Genomic DNA, 20,994 nt, shown 5'->3' on the forward strand with positions numbered 1-20,994 from the left:
GATCCGTGACCATTAAAATGTAAACATTGTGAAATAAGGCTCACCTGAAATCTGGCGTGAAGCTCTTATCAAAGATAAACACGCCATGGCACATTATTCTCTTTCGACCAGAGGTCATTTTCTGGATAATGACAATCAATGTGGACAGGAAGGACAAAACGCATAACTTAGATATCTATTAGAGACTGTTATTACACTGACTAGAATCTGTCATAGAATAAAAACAATCTTTCACATCCGTTCATTTCTTGAGATAGTGAGGCCGCTCGCTTTTCCAGTCTCAGGCAGCCTGGATGCGCGCGCGAACACACACATACTCAATGAAAACACTGCTAATGTTTCCTCTGTTGTAGTTTGGCGTGGTGTGTGGATTCTTCTGTCATGTACTCAGATTATAGAAACAATGAAAAAATGTTACCCAAAGGGCCACACATCCACGCGAGACAAACACTGAAATACTCCAAAACACATTATATTATCCTTAAAGGATAGTTCAGCCAAGTGTTACTCACACAAATGTCTTTCCAAATCTTTTTTCGTAAAACAATAAAGAAAGGATGGCACTGACAGTTATGTGGAACATCGTATGTACAAGAGGAAAAAGAGCTGCCATTCTGCGTGTTCAGATCAATCTGTTCCAAATCCAGCCATTGCATCGTGCAGGTCTGACCTCTGCAGGTAAAAGGTACTCACTGCAAAAATAATAAATAAATAAAAACAAAAACAAAAACTAAATTAATAGGCTAAATTAAAAATATTTATAATAAAAATAAGCTTATATATGTTATTAATATACTCAAACTAACAAATAAGTTACAAGTATTTATACACCATAGTTCAAGTAAATAAGAACATGATGGACCCATGTAGTTTTAACAGTTTAGATTTTTTTTTACATGATGCTGTGCTGAGTTGAGTATGATACTGTAAAACATCTCAATAATGTTTCCAGTCAGCTAAAATATCTGTTGCTGATTCTGTGTACACTGTCTTTCTGTTTAGTTTCAGACATGTTATGGAGATGCCACTCATAGTTGCATGATTTGTGTTTCAGCATTATGGCAATACTCCCGAGTATGCAAAGGCATGTCACTGCAGAGCACACTATAGTTACGCCTGCTTTATAATTGCAGCCTTTGTTTGAGACTTGGATAGCTTTGCTAGTAAAAGGTTCTTCGATCTGACTGTAGGTGAATGCAAATCTCTCCGTGGCTGGCGAGAAGACGCTTCTGGCATTCCAGTAATGAGAAAGGAAAAGACTTCAGCCTTCATTAGCTGAATGATGGCAGACAGATCTCTTTCTCTCGCCTCTGAGACCTTTTGACCAGACGGGAAATAAAACGGTTGAAAGTAAAGACATCTGAGAGATAATTTGACAATTTTCCTCAGATCTTGAAGCCAGTATTTCTCAAAGCTTCTCCAATATGCACCTTTAAGGTTTATTTATTTCATAGAAGCTTCCAAACCAGAAATATATACTCAAAATTCATTTGCCAGGAAGAACCAAAACATTAAAAAAATGTTTTTAATATTAAAAAAGTTTTTTTTTATTGTTTTTTTTAACACTGTTATAATCTAAATAAAAAAATGGGATATATATATAGATATATATATTTATATATATATATATATATATATATATATATATATATATATATATATATATATATATATATATATATATATATATATATATATATATATATATATACGGTTGAATTATTAGCCTCCCTGTTTATTTTTTCCCAATTTCTGTTTAACAGAGAGGATTAACACATTTCTAAACATTATAGTTTTAATAACTAATCTCTAATAAATGATTTATTTTATCTTTGCCATGATGACAGTAAATAATATTTGATTAGATATTTTTCAAGACACTTCTATACAGCTTAAAGTGATTTTTTAGGGCTTAATGAGGTTAATTAGGTTAACTATGCAGGTTAGGGTTATTAGGCAAGCTATTGTATAACGATGGTTTGTTCTGTAGACTATCAAAAATATATAGCTTAAAGGGGCTAATAATTTTAACCTTAAAATGTTTTTTTTTTAATAAATAAAAACTGCTTTTATTCTAGCTGAAATAAAACAAATAACACTTTCTACAGAAGAAAAAATATTATCAGACATATGGTGAAAATTGCTCTGTTAAATACAATTTGGGAAATATTTTAAAAAGAAACAAATAATTAAAAGGGGGCTAATAATTCTGACCTTAACTGTATATATTTTTTGTGGTATTAAAAAGTTCCATAAATGTTCTTCATAGATCAGTCATATCCAATAAGGAATATTTATTTCAAGAGTATACTGTAAATTTTAAAAGTAAAACAAATTTTTTTAAATAGCCATAAAAAAGCATTTCAAAATAATGAAAAGGCCAAGTGACACTCAGACCAGCACTGAACATTATTCTGCTACAAAATGTTTTTATTTTTTTTGAGACAACAATAAACTGAAACAATATTATTTAATTAAAAGTGTAAAAAATAGAATGTATTGACTGTGAACATGTAGGCACTGAAGGTGCTGGAATGGATTAGGTATGTGCTTTCTTCACCTGGCAATTGATTCTGTGTTGCTCAGAATGCAAAATATGTCTAGTATGTATCTGTATCTGGCCCTTTAGTATCTGTCTGACTAGAACTCTAATGAAAATGTTCCATATGAAAATGAACAATGGTGTTAATACAAATAATGACACACACACACACACACACACACACACACACACACACACACACACACACACACACACACACACACACACACACACACACACACACTGTTGTTAGTAAAGTAGCTAACCCATTGTAACTATGTCAAATATGCCTTTGCTACACTTACAACTTAACCATTGTATTTTTTTGTGTGAAATTGCACAAATAGTGTCAATTGAACCAATATGAAAAAAAAAACACCTCACTACACCTTTACTATATGAAAACGCAATAATTAATGTATTGTATCTTAGTGTCAAGCACACATCTGAGCATGCAAACAGCTAAATATTGGCCCATTACCATTAAAGATGTCTCTCAGCCCTGTGGCACACAGACGGTCAGACAGGACAGGAAGTGCTGGGACTCCACTGAACTTGTCTGAGGATGAGGGAGGAACAACTGCTGTAGACAAGGAACGTTCGGAATTTCTCTGTCCTGAAGGGTCCTGTCCTCCACATGACCTTTAGAGGTCAGGATATTCTCATCCCTACAGTTTATCATCACATGACTGATTGATTTCCCCCATTATTACTGATTAACAGCTATTTCTGCACCACAAAAGCTAAGACTGACAGTATCTGTAGTTGAGAGTTTAAAGCCAGTCATTATTATTGTGCATTTGATCTTTTTGTGATCAATAATACATTCATTCATTCATTTTCTTGTCTGCTTAGTCCCTTTATTAATCCAGGGTCACCACAGCGGAATGAACCGCCAACTTATTCAGCAAGTTTTTACGCAGCGGATGCCCTTCTAGCCACAACCCATCTCTGGGAAACATCCACACACACACACATTCACACACTGCGGACAATTTAGTCTATCCAATTCACCTGTACTGCATGTCTTTGGACTGTGGGGGAAACCAGAGGACCTGGGGGAAACCCACGCAAAGGCAGGGAGAACATGCAAACTCCACACAGAAACGCCTACTGAGCCGAGGTTCAAACCAGCGACCCAGCGACCTTCTTGCTGTGAGGCGACAGCACTACTTACTGCGCCACTGCCTCATCAATAATACATGTTAAATAATATTTGAACAACTTTAAAGGTATACATTGGAACAATTGAGTTTATTTGAGATACTGAGATTTATAGTTTTCCCATAGGAACAATAACAATAATAATAAAATAAATAAACCGTGAGTCCCAATATGTACATAATGTAAAATAAAACATTCAGTGTATATAATTTGTCGCATAAGACTACTGGAATAAATCAATTTTGACTGAAAATATCAGGCAGAATGTATGAAATATCTGTCACTTTAATCAATTTAACCCTCTACTGCACGCATTGTAATAGATCTATAAAATATATATATTTGACTGTTTTTCTTTCCATACAGCATCAATGTCGAATAGTGGATCAAACTTAGAAATTTCAAATTTAGAACTCTCCTTATAACTAATAATTTTGTTGTTTGAATTGATTCAACTAAAGGGACTAAGCTGAAAAGAAAATGAATGAATGAAAAATTTCATTGGTGTTGCAGTACATACTTTCCATTATTCCAATAGTTTTCACATATTCCATTATTTTTCGCTGAATATTATTGAAAACAACCCTAATATTGTATTATTATGTATACAACATACAGTAGGTATAAATATTACCTCCAATTATAATTAATTAGTAATTATTATAACAAATAAATAACAAGTATATCCAGATGAATCAGAATAATGTAGCTAGCTAATGTTTATGCATTATACTATAGTACACCTGTCTTATCTGACAGCTTACCTATACTGTCTCCATCAATGCTCTTATCAAATGTCCAGTCTGCATCATTTTCATGGCCACTAAAACCCATCTCATCCTCTCTTTCATCTGCAGGAAGAGACAGTTCTGTCCCTTTTCTTCTTTCACTTACAATAGAACATGGAGGTGTTCGCTAATACACCTTTCCCTGTATTCAAATCTATTTAAAATTAATGTTGCCATTAAAACTAGATTTTATCCATAATGCAAATGTCATTACCATACAACTAATCGACATTATATTACTAGCTTTCATGTTGTTATTGTTGCAACCTAAAAGTTCACAGCTGACCTTGCTAGCTAGTTAACCCAATATTGCACATTCCACTATTGGACAGTGTTGCCATTTGGCAACACATACATTTGATCAATTTACAAAAAAAACAATTTGATAAAAACTTGTTTGAATTGTGTATATGTCATCATAACTTACTGGAGGTGATGTTTCAGATTTTTTTTGTGGATCTGACATGAGTTAATCCTTTGTTTTTATTAATGTTTTCATTTGCATTCAGCAACTACTCACAATAAACGCCAGTCTGTCAGAAATCACGCCACAGAAAAACACTGTACGTCATGTGACAACCAAATTTCATCAATGGCTAAACTAAGGTCTTCTCTTTCTAAAAAATAATAAAAAATTTTTAAATAATAAATAAATAAAATTAAACGCTCGTCAGTGGCAAGGAAATGAACATAAATATCATGTTGCCATTTGGCAACACCATGCGGTAGAGGGTTAATGCATCTAAGATTTATAAGCTCTTCTTTAAAACCTTACAAACATTTGAAGAGTAGTGTAGAAGACTGGGCTCTCTGAACGTAAATAAATCTTGGACTTGGTGGGTTCGCAGTTATGGCACACTTTGCCTCTTGAAATTAGAATGGCTCCTTCACTATCTATTTTTAAATCACTTCTAAAACTTACCTGTTCAGCATTGTCCAATTAATATTATTAAAATAGTCATTTCCATTGCTTCATTTTTTAATCTATTCAGTAGTTTCTCTTGGTTAATTTTAAAATGTGTCTTTATATTTTACTTATACCATAAGTGTCTCATGTACAGCACTTTGGTCAGCTTTGCGGCTGTTTTTAAATGTGCTTTATACATAAATAAAGTTGATTTTTAAGAGGGATCTTGTTGTCTGTCTGTTTAAAAGTGTCTTGTTCCCACTAGAATCCTCTGAAATGACCTCTAATCCAGCAAAAGGCACCAGCATAAGAATAAAGACACCATGCTTTCTGATATAAATTATTTATTTACATTACAGAAAAAGGACCCCATCAAGACAAACAAATTAACTATTGGAAATATTACCCATACATAACCAAAAAACAGGACTTGTCCTATCACGGTGTCCTAAAATTCTCTGTTAGTGTCCTGTGCCACAGGTGCAAGGCATCGTGTGTAGATCCCCTCGTCCTCCACCATCTCCTACCCTGTGCAGGATTCAGTGTCTCTGTGGGGATGGAGAGACAGTTTTTTCATCTTTATTTCCTGTCCTCCACACTACGCTGTTTCTCGTGTTTCTCTGCTCTCTCAGATGAGGCGGGTGGAGGCGCGCAGGGTGTTTTCAGAGTTGTAGTGCATTGTGTTCTGCTTCTGTCGGTTGATTCTGTTGGTCCGCGGGCACTTCCTGTGGAGGAAGGAAGCAAAAGTACATCCTTATCATACATATAACTCGCAGTGCTTTTTCTAATCAAAACAATGCCTGGAAGGAAAAACTCAGCTTATGCTATTAAAAAAATATCATGTTTCAGAGAATGAAAAAAGAGCTTTGGCTAAAAAAGATAAAGACAGACAGTTAAACTGCATCATGGCATACCGATTCTTTGTCGTAAGTGGGCTGTTTCATTGAATGGAGAATACAACAGACAAACACATTCACACACGATAGCTAAATCAATATATGGAATTTGTTAACATACAATTTGTTGGACCTTGCAAGTACATACTGATGAATACAATTTCACAGCAGTCTGTAAATAATGTTTTTATATTTACTTATTTTGTTTATTTTATTCAATGTGTTTGTAAAAATTACTTTTCATTATTTGGGAGGTATATATATTATTATATATATATTCTAATTATAATAGTTTGAATAACTCATTTCTAATAATGGATTTATTTTGTCTTTGCCATGATGACAGTATATAAATTTTTAATAGATATATCAAGACACTTCTATACAGCTTAAAGTGACATTTAAATGCTTAACTGTTAAATAGGTTAACTAGGCAGGTTAGGGTAATTAGGCAAGTTATTGTATAACGATGGTTTGTTCTGTAGACTATCAGAAAAACATTTAGCTTAAAGGGGCTAATAATTTTGACCTTAAAATAGTTCATAAAAATTAAAAACTGCTTTTATTCTAGCCTAAATAAAACAAACTTGTTTCCACTTTTGCCAGAGGAAAAAATATTATCAGACAAACTGTGAAAATGTTCTTGCTCTGTTAAACATAATTTGGAAAATATTTAAAAAAGAAAAAAAAAATCAAATGGGGGGCTAATAATTCTGAAAATCACTGCATTAAATTGCATTTTCCCCACCATGTCTTTGATATAAGACAGTTTATTCTACCCCAGTATTTTCAATAGAATTTCTACGCTAACCTGTTGCTACTGATGATGCAAGTGGTTACAACGGTCTTTCATCTCGTTTCACGCTTGAACAACTAAATAAACACTTGAGTCTATTTAACTGAATGAACTGTAATTACATTACAACATAGATGCTGTAAAAACAACCTTGTGAAATTAAAAATAGTCACATTTACCAACGGCTCTTCTTCAACTCTAGTTGTGCATAGAGCCTATCAATTTTCAATGTTTTCTTACCGTAACTATTTAATCATTTCAGTTGTACTCAAAAAACAATAATTTACTATCTGCATTTGGATTATGCTTTAATTTCAGATTACTGTTGCATTGTAAATAAGCCTGGTAGTTTTTTTTTTTTAAAGTGATTTTTGAAAATACTGTATGTATCACCTTGACTACATGTGTAAAGAACAACAGAACGTCATTTAATTTTTATTTCAACAAATATATATATATATATATATATATATATATATATATATATATATATATATATATATATATATATATATATATATCTTCATGTTCAATGTAATAGTGTCAAAGTTAGCAAGTTAGGCAAGACGCAAGAAAGTTTTCTCTTTAGCTCTTTTTAGTTTGTATGTTCTCCCCGTGTTGGCGTGGATTTCCTCCGGGTGCCCCGGTTTACCCCACAGTCCAAAGACATGCGGTACAGGTTAATTGAATAAGCTAACTTGACCGTAGTGTATGAGTGTGAATGAGAGGGGGTGTACATTACTGGTTTGCAGCTGGAATGGCATCCGCTGTGTAAAACATATGCTGTGTTGGCTGCCGTTGTCATACATAAGTTGTCTGTTCATTCCACTGTGGCAACCCCATGATGAATAAAAGGACTATGCCGAAGGAAAATGATTGAATGAACTCTTCAGTGGATTCTCTTTTCTTGCACATGGTGTCTTGCATGATAATTAAAATATTATCAAAAATGTTTTGGCACATCTCTGCATTGATGTATGGTTCTGATGGATAACTAAAATACACTCTTTTTTTCAGTAAAGCTGCTGTAGTTTATTTGGCTAAATTTGGATTTTTTGCTTAAATTCAGTTTAAAAAGTTTGCATGAAGTTAAAAGGAACTCACTTTGTCATCATGCTGAACTGTGCACACACATTTTAACACACAAGTTCTTATGCCTTCCATTTAATAAATTTATATCATTCATTCATTCATTCATTCATTCATTCATTCATTCATTCATTCATTCATTCATTCATTCATTCATTCATTCATACATTTATTTATTTATCTATTTTCTTATTTGTTTATTTATTTATTTTTGTGATTGCCCTGTTATTGCCACCTTAAACAAATGTGAAAAAAATACTATATGTTTTTTAAAACGATCAAAACAAAAATTGTGTAACTCTAAAATAATGAACAAAACCCTAAAATACACCACATACAGTATGTATTTAAAAAACAGGAAAAATGATCATGCATGCCATCACTGTTTGTTAAGGGGCTTCACAGAGGTACAGTACTCCATACAGACAAATGTCTACACTGTGAAAGCAGAGCATAAAAACCATCCATCAATCTTTTCTCCCATCTCTCATTATCCATGAACATACTGAATACTCCACTCAGGTGTACAGTAAATACCATTGTAGATTCTTGAGTTACTTAATGCTGCCGGTGATTTAAATTTCACTACTGCGCACACACCCTTCCACAATGACCTTTCACAGAGTGTAAAGTGTTTTATTTAGCAGACTCCTGGCGGCAAGAGCTCTCACTCTATAAAGAGCTGTGTGTGTGTGATCCACTCAGGAGGTTTCTGTCCTCTGCTTTCCTCCACAGCGCATGCGATATAATGCTGTGGTGTGTGTTTATACTCACCGGGTGATACACAGCACCACTACACATATGATGGCCACCTGCAGAGCACCAATGACGGACGCGATGAGGACATAGCGGAGCTTTCCAGAGCCTGGCACCACATATAGCACATTATACTCCTTAGTGTCACACTGCGGCCCGCTGAATCCTGAGTGACAGCTGAAGAAAGAGGAAACACTCCCTTATATCCTTGTTTGATTGCATGGGTGTCTATTACTTGTTTTTAAACAGTCTACACTCTCTGTAATATACACACACTCACTGCAGTGTTTCCTGCCCTCAAAGGCTTTCCTCAAAAACACCTGCTGTTTTACTGCAGCAACTGCTCAAGATGATTTTCTCTGTCTTATTATTTCTCTTTTCTTTTACTTTTCTGTGACTTTAATATGAGTTTTTACAAGCTGAATAGCCAATTATATTTTATTAAGCTGATGTGTGCAGCTTTGCAGTAAAAAGAAAAACTTGGTGGCAGCTTGATCTGCAGAAATGATTTGTGTAATGTTTTCTCTAAACAATGTACAAATCAAGCAATAATGCGTGGGGCAGCACTACATGTTTTATATATATATATATATATATATATATATATATATATATATATATATATATATATATATATATATATATATATATTTATTTTTTATTTTTAATTAATGCATTTAACACATTTTTTGAACTAACTAATAACTAAAGATATTTTTAAAGGGTTCACACTTAGCTGATCATTGATAATGAAGCTTGTTTAGCATGCTGTCTTGGGAGAGAGCCCTGAGCTTATGAGATCCTAGAGCCTTGGGTTCCTTCTCGTTTGCAGAGTGAGAGGGGAGTTTGAGCTCAGGTAGATCTCGATGAACTCCCCAGGCTTATTTCTGGCTAATGACAGATATAGGATGGCTGAGAAGAGGTGTACTCGCTAAGAGCTTGGCTATGGTATCAATTTGTTATGCTCAATTTACCTAGGTAGTGTGTTTTTTGGACTGTGGGAGGAAACCGGAGAACCCGGGGAAAACCCACGTGAGAACAAGCAAACTTCACACAGAAATGTCATCTGGTTTAGAAGGGACTTCAATTAGAGACATTCTTACTGTGAGGCAAGAGAGCTAATCACTGGGCCACTGTGTTGTTCATCTGGAAAGAAGGGAAAGTAGGGGGGGATTTTTCAAGACAAAGATATTAAGATAGGAAAACTGTGGTTATGTATAGTGAGTTAGGAATCATCTGATTGGAGAATAAATCATGAACTGATGGGGGACCAGCTGAGAACAGTCATAAGCACATGATCCTCTCCAATTTAGTTTATAAATAAACTTTACATAATACTGGTTTCCCTTTTTCATTTATATTAAGCTAACAAATTAACAATGGCCACTTTATAATTAGTCCCCTCAACAACTGCGATTTGTATTTTATAACTACAATCCTCATGAAAGAATGAATGAATAAATGATATAAAGGATAAAAGTGTCCTTCTGAAAAGTCAAGATAAATAGTCATAAAATGTCATGGAAATTTCATAATTTTTTTTTTCCTAGTAAAATTAATCTTTAACCTTTTATTATTATTTTATATGACACACATAGAAATATTCTTTGAAAAAAAATATGCAGTTTACTGGGGGTTATTACAAGACCTCCGGACTTAATTATTTAAATATATACATAAATAAATAGCTATCGATGTAAGCATATATGTGATTCTTTGCCCGATAAAGAGTAAAAAACGCCATTTATACATTAAAAAACACTAGAAATTAACTATTTTATTTGCTTGAAAAGTTTTAACTCATAAAACATTAAATGTTTAACTTCTGAAATGTTTAAATATTTATTATTTTACAATTATTTCATTAATGTAGCCTACTGCCACTCCCTACTTCTGTGGATAATAAAAAAACGTGTAACACTTTATTTTGATGGTCCATTTGAGTATTAGACTGTCTGCTTAATATCTGTTGATACGGCTCCTTCAACAGACATTTAACTGACTATACAAAACTTTACAAGTAGCTACATATCATCTTACAGTTACACTAACCCTAACCCCAACCCCAACCTAACAGTCTACTTATAATCTAATGAGAATAAGTTAGCATATAGATTCAATGTAACTTAAGTCAACAAACGGACCATCAAAATTAAGTGTGACCTAAAAGACAACAACTTTGACAGAAGAAACATGAAACATGTCTTGGTGGGTCTTTATCAATGGTAAAAAAGAAAAAAAAACACTCGTTGCTGAACACTTGGGGGAGACAAAGATCTGTGACAGTTACATACACAATCACAACAAGCTGTGTTTAAACACTTATTCTGAATGTGTTTTTCAAGATGGGCCAAACTGGGCTGATCAGACACATCAAACATGTCTACAAACATGTCTGTGTTTGTAACATGTCAGGACACAAATGTGTTTAAAATCACGGTTATAACAAATGTAATGCAAGGTGATGGACTTATAAAAACATTGCCCATGTCCCTATTTTTGAAATGGCTTATACATTTGGATTTTCATGAAGTAAAAAAAAGTGTGGTTGTGATAGGGCTTTACAAAATGCAGTTTGTACGTTATAAACACAATGGAACATTCACACCATTCACAAACAAAGAAATGTGTGTGAGTGGTGTGTACCTGCAGGACGGTGTTGAGAGCATGTTGGGATATTCACAGTCTCCATGAACACAATAGTTCTTGTAGTGCTCAGGGCAGGGGATGTACAGACCCCTTGCCACCTCTGAAACCTCAGGCTTCTCCTCTATAATTCACACACAGACACACAAGTGGGTCAAAATGGCTGAAATCAAGGACATCTTCAGATTCACAGCCATGTTAAAATAAACTTTCCGTAATAATAATAATAATAATAATAATAATAATAATAATAATAATAATAACAATAATAGGAATAATAATAATAATAATTATTATTATTTATTAGATTAATTTATTAGCTAATGTATTTACTAACAAAACTGAATATAAACAATACTTGCATAGCATTTATTATTAATCATGTTTCAAGATTTACTAATGCATTATTAACATTTAAACACATACTTGTTAACATTAGTTAACGCACCATGAGTTAAACTAACAAGGAACAACTGTATTTTCAATAACTAACATGAACATATACTGTAATCAATGTATTGCTCATTGTTTGTTCATGTTAGTAAAAGCATTACATAACATTGACTAATACAATCTTATTGTAAAGTGTGACCAATAATATAATAATAATGATGAAACCCACCTGTGTAGTCTGTCCTGGCATACTGTCCATCTCCGGCTTTGGTGCCTGTAATCATGTCGCCTGCAGGATAAAGGATTCAGATTTTAAAAGAGCAGATCGTCCTCTGTCTGATGGTTACATAATAAAGCATGTTTTCATTTGTACATTGCCATTTTAAAGATGATATTTGGGTAAGTGCTGTTCCAGAGACTAATGATCATATGAACATGAAGGGACTTGATTGCATAACAGTGATTTATAATTTTCATCTTTACATGATATGCACTCCCTGTCTTATATAAATGCAAATTCAATGGAAGAAGACATCATAAGAAAGGCTCAATTCATTACGTAAGCCCTCAAAAATCTTTTGAAGTCTTACCCTGACAGTGACCCAGGAACTTGACCTCGATGCGCTCCTGTCGCTGACACGACGCCTCTTTTACCTGGCATGGGTTGTCATATGAACGGCCGTCTGATGCGCACACAGGGTTAAAACTGATGTGGGAGCAGTCGATGTTACACACGCACCTGAGTAGTGAGAAAGCGCACTGTAAATGCCAATTACTGGCAAATCAAAGACCATGAAAAACATCATTTAACGAGTGTCACACCTTGTTTGATCAAGATGTCAGCCAAGAATAACACTTCAGACATGCAAATTAAGGATTCAGAGTAATTGCTGGAGGGCATTCAGAATTTCAACGTCTGATATTGATGTAAAAATGTAAAAGTTTAATTACATCTTTTTTCAGGGCCAGTTGGAATTAATGCCATTTCAGTTCATATATTAGAAGAAAAAAAGGAATGTTTAAAAGAAGATGAAACAGAAACAAGAAAAGCTTTAAAAAGGCTCCAAAGAGTTTGTTTTGTTTCAGCAATCCAATAGAGGAACTATATTGGTTCTATAGAACCTTTGATTGGGTTCTTCAAAGAACTCTTTCGTCTTAGTGTAAAGACTATTATAATAATATAAAGAAAACTTTGTACCTCTTTAAACAACCATTCTGCAAGATTCAGTGAAGATTAAATAATTTCTACACTCCAAAAAATATGTTTGCTGTTTGATCAAATGACTTTTTTAAACTTATATTAGTTGAAACACAATTCTGGAGTTTTTACAGTGTATGGAAACATCAATGGCAATAAGAAACTTTTTTTTATGTTCTTTGTGCTCATATGAAAACAACTCTTTTAATTAAAATATGGATTATACAAGATAGCATATGAGATTAATTCAATCATGTGACTCATCTTTCTAAAGTGTCATTTAAGCATTGTGACTGACTTAAGTTTATGTCAAAAGAAGAGACAATGCATACTGTATTGTCACCTTGTGTCAGTCTGAAAGCTGCTCATAAACTCATTATAAACGATTTGGAGTATTTCAAGTTAACATTTTAACCTATTGTGGGCCTGCGAATTCATTCTTTACATCAGCAGGTACCAGTAGCTATATTCTTCGTTCAAAGAAGTAAACAGACACTAGGACTGCAGATACACAAAAGTAAAGTATGAAGTGCTATTTTGACTTTTAATTATAGCAATCCTTTCTTCATTCCAGGTGGCTCATATTGTTATGAATACATTTGCATACTGAAATGCTCAGGTAGGATGACATAACTTTAAAGAATCTTTCTGTTTGTGCAGTTTTGGCTTCTTTGCTTATTCTTCATACATTCTAAACCAAATATCCAGACAGAGTATTTGCTTTCAACGACGGCTTGATGCCGATTCAGCATGCTGAACTGGGCACACTGCCACTGACATGATCCTGCATAGTGGAACAGTCTGCAAAAACGTCTTGATAGGCATTTGCAAGGCCCAACATTGTCAAAAGGCTGGCTTGATGTGTCATGGTCCTATAGGTAGCACTGCATGTTTTTGATTCAGTTAAAAAAGCTTGTGAATCAAACTGTGCTGGTCATGGTTGTATTGTTTGCTTTTGCATGCAGCCTGCAAGGACAATTTATAGGACCTGTGAAATTAAAATAACGTTTTTTAGATGTTAGTATCAGTATGTTAGTCTAAAGAATATCTATAATCTAGTGTTCTCCAAAACAGTGACTAAATTCACTTTTAGAAGATATAAAACTAATATAAATATGCAAACACAGGTCTCCAACTCGACTCCTGAAGGGCCATAGCTCTGCAGTTTTGCTCCAACCCTAATCAAACACAGCTGATCAAACTAATCAAGATGTTCAAGACTACTAGAGACTGTGGCTGCCTCCGAAACCGCCTACTACTCAGTAGGTACTGCATTTGAATTTAAACGAATTTAAACTACTCGGCCGTTAGAAAAGTATGTTCTATACAGTATGAATGTGAAAAGTATGAATGGAATTTGGACGTACTACATCCGCCATTTTGTCATGGTCCTGTGTCAGTTGCATCGCTTTACTCCGATTCATAATTCGCTCAAAGGCATCATGGGATAGGGTAGCATGCATGCGATGTGCACTCCAGAATCTCGCCGGAAGTAGTAAGTCATCGGGTACTTCTCGCACACTGATTTCCGAATTCTATGAATTTAGACATACTACTCGGCTCGCATACTGATTTTAGCATACTATAGTATGGAAATATGCGGTTTCGGACGCAGCCTGTGAGTTGGAGGTGGTTGGAGCTAAACTATGCAAGGCAATTGAGTTTGAGACCACTGGTGTAAAGCTTGCAGTTTGTCACTTCTGCCTAAATGAGTCAATGTTGTTTTTTTTTACATCACCTCATACTTCAGTTTCAGATCAAATCTTGCTCAATTAAATTCTCACTAGTGTCTGACATGGCCCGCCCCTTGCTTTATATTTTATATGCTTGAGCTCAACTACTCTCATTGGCAGCTATGATAAAGCAAAATTCTATTGGCTGCTTTTTTTTAAAGAGAAGGAGCTACTATTTGCCCTGTCCTCTCTTTGAGTTTCATTGCGATTCCAATAAACATTAAATAAAAAATGCGCATTTCAAAGCACTTCATGGGACCTTTAATAGAAATGTTTTCTCATGGAACTTTGTGTTTTTAATGCATAACAATGCAAGACAGATTTTATAAATTGATAAATCAAAGCCATGAATGAAAATGTATATTTTAACCCACACAGTCGATTATGTTTTATGGCAAGTGTCTAATGCGTTTATGAAAATATACATATAAAAGGAAATAAATACAGTTTCATTCAGAAGTTTGCTGTTGGTAAGATTTTCTAAAATGTATTTTCATGAAGAACAGACTAAAAATATTATTTTTGCCAAAAAAAAAAAAAAACTTTGATAGCTTTATAAAATTCTCTAATAGCTTTAAATTAAGTCAGTAAAAATGTTTAATCTTTAAAAGTTTTAAAAACCCTGTGATGACTAAGCTGATTTTTCATTATCATCATCATCATTTTTTTTACAGAATTTTTCCTTTTTTTATTATACAGTGAAATACCTGTTGTTTTACAGATATGTTCTGTAATAAAAAACTTCTTACAATAAATTTACAGTTATTGCTTGTAATTTGGTATTACGTAATTTTTCTGCTTTTTAAAGGAAATTTTATGTATTTTCAGAGAGTAACATGTAATTTTATGTTAATATTTACAGATTATTTCTGTAAAAATAGGGAAACAAAAATGCAGTCAAATTGTTTTTAGTGAAGATAAACATATGAAAATTAATAAAGTCAAATAATAGCCTTGTTTGTAGGCTGCATATAATGAATGCACTGTAAACTATGAAATATTTATTTTACTACTCTAACAATGTTGCTATGCGAACTGTGACAATCACCAGTGATCTAGCGGCTGCAGATCACTGTAAAACTATACGTTACTTTAGAAATGAGCAGGAATACTACATCAAAACTGCAGAAACTGGAGAGACGCAGAGCCTTGCGATGTATACGCACCGCCATCTTGCCTCCAGTTTAACGAACTACAACTCCCAGCATGCACCTCGCACACTTGGGTTCCTAATTCAAACTGATTACCCACACAGTCAGAAGATAGTTATGGACTGATTTCAAGAACTTTAAACTCAGCACACACATATCGTTTCTAAGTCTTAAACTGTTTAGTGAGCATTACGACGCAGTTTCCCTTGCCTTGCCGTGTTTGACCCCTTTACTTTGTTATTTTGTTTGCCGCCTTTATGCTTGGTATTATCTGTATTTACCTGTTTGTTCCTGTTTCAACCTTTAATTGCAAGATGATTCTGTTAATAAACTATTTACAGTTTACTGTTATTTAGAGTTTAACCTACATATCCTTAAAATATTTGTTCAACTATATTACAGTTTATAGTTATCTTTACAGTAATTATTGTACCCAAGCTTTTTTTTTCAATCATTCTTTAAAAGTTTTTTTTTTCATTTTTAAATGTATGTTAAAATTGGAAAATTTGATGGAATATTTGGAGATTTAATGCCTAATTACATAAATAATCTGTATAATTACATTAATAACATGCATAATTACAGTTATTATCCTTATAATCACACTAATTAATCTGCATAATTACAATAATAACCTGTATAATTGCAGTAATAATCCTTATAATCACATTAATTATCAGTTTAATTACATTAATATATATATATATATATATATATATATATATATATATATATATATATATATATATATATATATATATATATACACAGTAATAATTTGTAAAATGACAGTAATAATCTTTCAGATTAGCTACATTTTTTGTTCCGACAGTTTTTTTTCCGACCCCTGCTGCCAGAAAATTACTGTTTTTTTAAACCGTTTTTTTAACCGTTTTTTTACAGTGCTTGACAACAAAATCAGCCATATGTTTTTTTTTTCCTTTTATTCTTTCGAAAATTGAGATTTATGCTTATGCTTACATACCTGCCCTAGATCCTGTCTGATTGCATACACTCACAGCTACTGAAGCTAATCGTGAACTGATTACATAGAATATAAAGTCAGCCCACAAACACACAGAAGTTGCGGAGTCTTCTTAAACTGTGGATCAAGACATGCGGTTTCCTTGACATGCCTTTTTGACTTCTGTGTTTTTTAACGTTGCTTTATTTTGTTTGTTGTACCCCGTCTGCTGCCTGCCTTTTGACTACCTGCCTGTTTTTTTGACTACGAATCTGGATTTGCCTGTACACATCTGTTTGGCCCTGTGTTTACTGTTGCTTGTCTGACCATTCTGCTAAATAAACCTGCTTGTGGATCCGCACCTCTGTTGTCAGCATCACTTCACATTTACATATATGCATTATATGAAAATGTATTAATTAGTCTACAGTGATTTATAGACTTTAAGGTAAGGACAGAAGATAATTGAAAATCTGTCATCTTAGGATTCCAAAAAACAAAATAAAAAACATAACACTAAGAGAGTTGTCAATATGACGTTTACAGCAATGAGCATTACTAAACAAAAGTTTTGATACTTATAGTAGGAAATATACACAATATCTTCATGAAACATGATCTTTACTTAATACTTTAAATATTTTGGAAACAATGTATTTTGGCTATTGGCAAAAAAAACAAAACAATGCAACATACTGTAAGACTTCCAGTCCAACAAACAACATTGTTTTGATGAATGGCCGCATTGAAACATTTTGTGTATTCTAGTGTAGTTGGTAGATTCAATCTATAACTAAATCAATCAATCATATGAACACTTGTTTTTATGCCTACAAGAAAACTGCTATTGTAAGACTCAGTTCTGCAAAGGGTGAACATTAGAGTTTTAATGTACACCTCTCCATCATGTATGACTCTGTTAAGCTCAGCATTTTCACCGGTGTCCTGCGAGACTACAGCGCTGCAACATACACAGATTACAATGGTGAAAAATACTGGCCTCTTTACAAAAGGTCTGCATCAGCGCGAACGGCAACCTCACATAAACATTAACTGACATTCATAATTGCCCATTTAGCTTGAGGCTATATGAATTACTATTAGAAACCAATTAACGGCAACATCAAATGTGTTTTTATGAGGCATCTACTCTATAAATGTTGATAAAAATGTCAAGATCACAAATGTAATGAGCAAAGTCTGTTTTTCATCTTCTCAGATCAGCGTGAAGCTTGTTTAGGAATGAATGTGGACGGGATTGAACTGGATGCAGCAGTGATTTTCAATCTATAGCACATTCCAGTTGATCATCTCAGGGGCTTAATGAGCAGCAGTGCGAACACATCAGTGGTGAATAATACAACGCTCTGTTTCAAACGAGAAATGATGACTTCTAATGCTTTGATGTTCCTTTGCTCATTTTAATGGCTGCTCTTATTCACATACCTTCATTAGTGACGGTAATGAGCATTTGCATGCGTATGCGAGTACAAAAGGTGATGCGCTTCTAAGGAGGAGACAAAAATGCATTCAAACCCTGAGTTTCTTAAGTTTGAAACAGGCAACGCATGCAGTCTTTGCATTTGTGTGTAAATTGGTTGTTCATTTCTGTGAAAATGGAAAAGTGGTCATTTAGTTTTCATTATATGATCTGCATTTAAGGCGTATAAGGTATACACTACCTGATAATAGTATTGTTGCCTATCCAAGTTTTAGGAACAAAAAATAATAACTTGACTTCTAGTTGATTATTTGGTATCAGAAGAGGCTTATATCAAAGACAAAGACCTCTAGATGACCCTTTTTTACCAAAATAAAATATGATCATGCCTTGACTTTTAATTATTTAATTAAGACAGTAAGGTCTGACTTTGCTTAGAGAAAAGTCTTGTCAGAAATAATATACAGTATAGAATATAAAGTCATGGTGCAGTGAAAAAAGAATTAATATTGTATATGACTCCCATAAGCTTGGAGGACTGCATCCATACATCTCTGCAATGACTCAGACAACTTACTAATAAAGTCATCAGGAATGGCAAAGAAAGCCTTCTTGCAAGACTCTCAGAGTTCATAAAGATCCTTTAGATTCATCTTTAATGCCTCTTCCTTCATCTTACCCCATGCTCAATAATGTTCATGTCTGGAGACTCGGCTGGCCAATCCTGGAGCACCTTGACCTTTTTTGCTTTCAGTAACTTTGAGGCTGATGTATAGGAGCGCTATCCTGCTGAAGAATTTGCCCTTGCCTGTGGTTTGTAATGTAATGGGCAGCACAAATGTCTTGATACCTCAGGCTCTTTGATGTTGCCATCTACTCTGGCATGCCCCCTTAATGAATGTAACCCCAAACCACAACTTTGCTTCACCAAACCTGACTGATTTTTATTGTGAGAATCTTGGGTCCATGTGGGTTTCACAGTTCAACAGATGATTTATGTGAAAAATTTACCTTCTACCACTTTTTCAAATGATCGACTAGATGTCAAGTTATGGTTTAGTTTAACAACCTTAGATATAAATGTATAAATAGATATAGATTTACCTTTGTTCCTGAGGCAATAAGGTATATACCCTTACATTTTAGCAAGTTCTAAAATGTTTAATGTATAGGTGGTTTCTTATTGCATTTTTCTTTATTATTTATTGCTGTTTTAGTACTATTTAAAAAGTTATTATGAAGCAGGTTGAATTGTGTTTTTTTTAATATTTCCTTTGTAAGTGATTTGTCTTTATATGTGTTATCATGATGCTACTGCCCTTGTTTAATTGCCCCTTGTAGGATTATTGAAGTTGTTAAACTAAACTAAAGTTGTTATTTGTTGCTCTTAACTGGGATTCACGACAAGACTTGTGACTGATGTGAAGTTGGACCACAAAAGCAGTGTTGTGCATATAATAATTAGCAAAAAATTTGCATGGTTTGACATTATGCATTTTTCTTTTTTACCAAAAGTTATTGAATTAAATTTCCTATATCAAAATGCCATTCATTCATTCATTCATTCATTTTCTTGTCGGTTTAGTCCCTTTATTAATCTTTGGTAACAGCAGCAGAATGAACCGCCAATTTATCCATATTTTATGCAGCGGATGCCCTTTCAGCCGCAACCCATCTCTGGGAAACATTCACCACACGCACTCATACACTACGGACAATTTAGCCTACTCAATTAACCTGTACCACATGTCATTGGACTGCGGGGGAAACCGGAGCTATATCAAAATGTATTTTTGATTAGCAACATGCTAAGTACTTCATAAACTGTATTTCATTTTAAAGGTGATTCTCTCAATATTTAATTTTCTTTGAACCCCGCATGATTTATTCCCATGGTTAGGGTGGGATTTAATGGGGTTGTTTTGTTTCATATATTTGCTGTACCTATTACTTCTTTTCTTTTCCTTTTTTATTTTTGGAAATGTTATTGTGTGCACAATAACATGTCCAAATGTTAAATGGAATGTTATAATAACAATTGCATTGTTTTAGTGAATACCATAATAAAAAGATATACACAATTTTTTTTCATGTTTTAAATTGCTTTATCCTGACCGTACTAGAGTTTACACCAATGGAAAGCACATTTATTTATATTTATTCAGCTTTCAGTTGATGTATTAATCTCAAAATCTAAAAAGATTGAGTGGTTTTGTGGACCAGGGTCACATACAGTTAAAGTCAGATTTATTAGCCTTATTTATTTTTTTATTAGCCCAGATTTATTTTTTTCTATTTTAAATATTTCCCAAATGATGCTTAACAGAGCAAGGAAATTTTTACAGGATGTCCCATAATATTTTTTTCTTCTGGAGAAAGTCACATTTGTTTTATTTTGTCTAGAATAAAAGCAGTTTATAATTTTTTAAAACCCATTTTAAGGTCGAAATTATTATCTCATTCAAGCTAATTTTGTTTTTGATAGTCTACAGAACAAACCATCCTTATACAATAACTTGCCTAATAACCC

The 20,994-nt window shown here is 33.6% G+C and overlaps 1 protein-coding gene across 4 annotated transcripts in view; it reads right to left on the reverse strand.

The window, feature by feature from the left end:
• Positions 1–5,728: 5,728 nt before the first annotated feature.
• The window catches only part of tmeff2a (transmembrane protein with EGF-like and two follistatin-like domains 2a), a 104,968-nt gene continuing 89,702 nt past the window's right edge, over positions 5,729–20,994 (reverse strand). For 2 of the 4 annotated variants that reach the window (XM_087265758.1, XM_087265757.1), the window contains exons 6-9: positions 12,568–12,716; positions 12,207–12,266; positions 11,585–11,708; positions 5,729–6,126 (exon numbers count right to left, since the gene is read on the reverse strand). In XM_087265758.1, the coding sequence (XP_087121884.1) occupies positions 6,030–6,126; positions 11,585–11,708; positions 12,207–12,266; positions 12,568–12,716 (430 nt within the window). In that variant the 3' untranslated portion in view covers positions 5,729–6,029. Of the gene's footprint in view, positions 6,127–8,956; positions 9,116–11,584; positions 11,709–12,206; positions 12,267–12,567; positions 12,717–20,994 lie in introns of all 4 variants that reach the window. The other 2 variants (XM_087265756.1, NM_001128365.1) reach the window with 2 other exon arrangements.

This window comes from Danio rerio, chromosome 9, assembly GCF_052040795.2.
Source record: "Danio rerio strain M-AB ecotype USA chromosome 9, GRCz13ab, whole genome shotgun sequence".
NCBI lineage: Eukaryota > Metazoa > Chordata > Actinopteri > Cypriniformes > Danionidae > Danio > Danio rerio.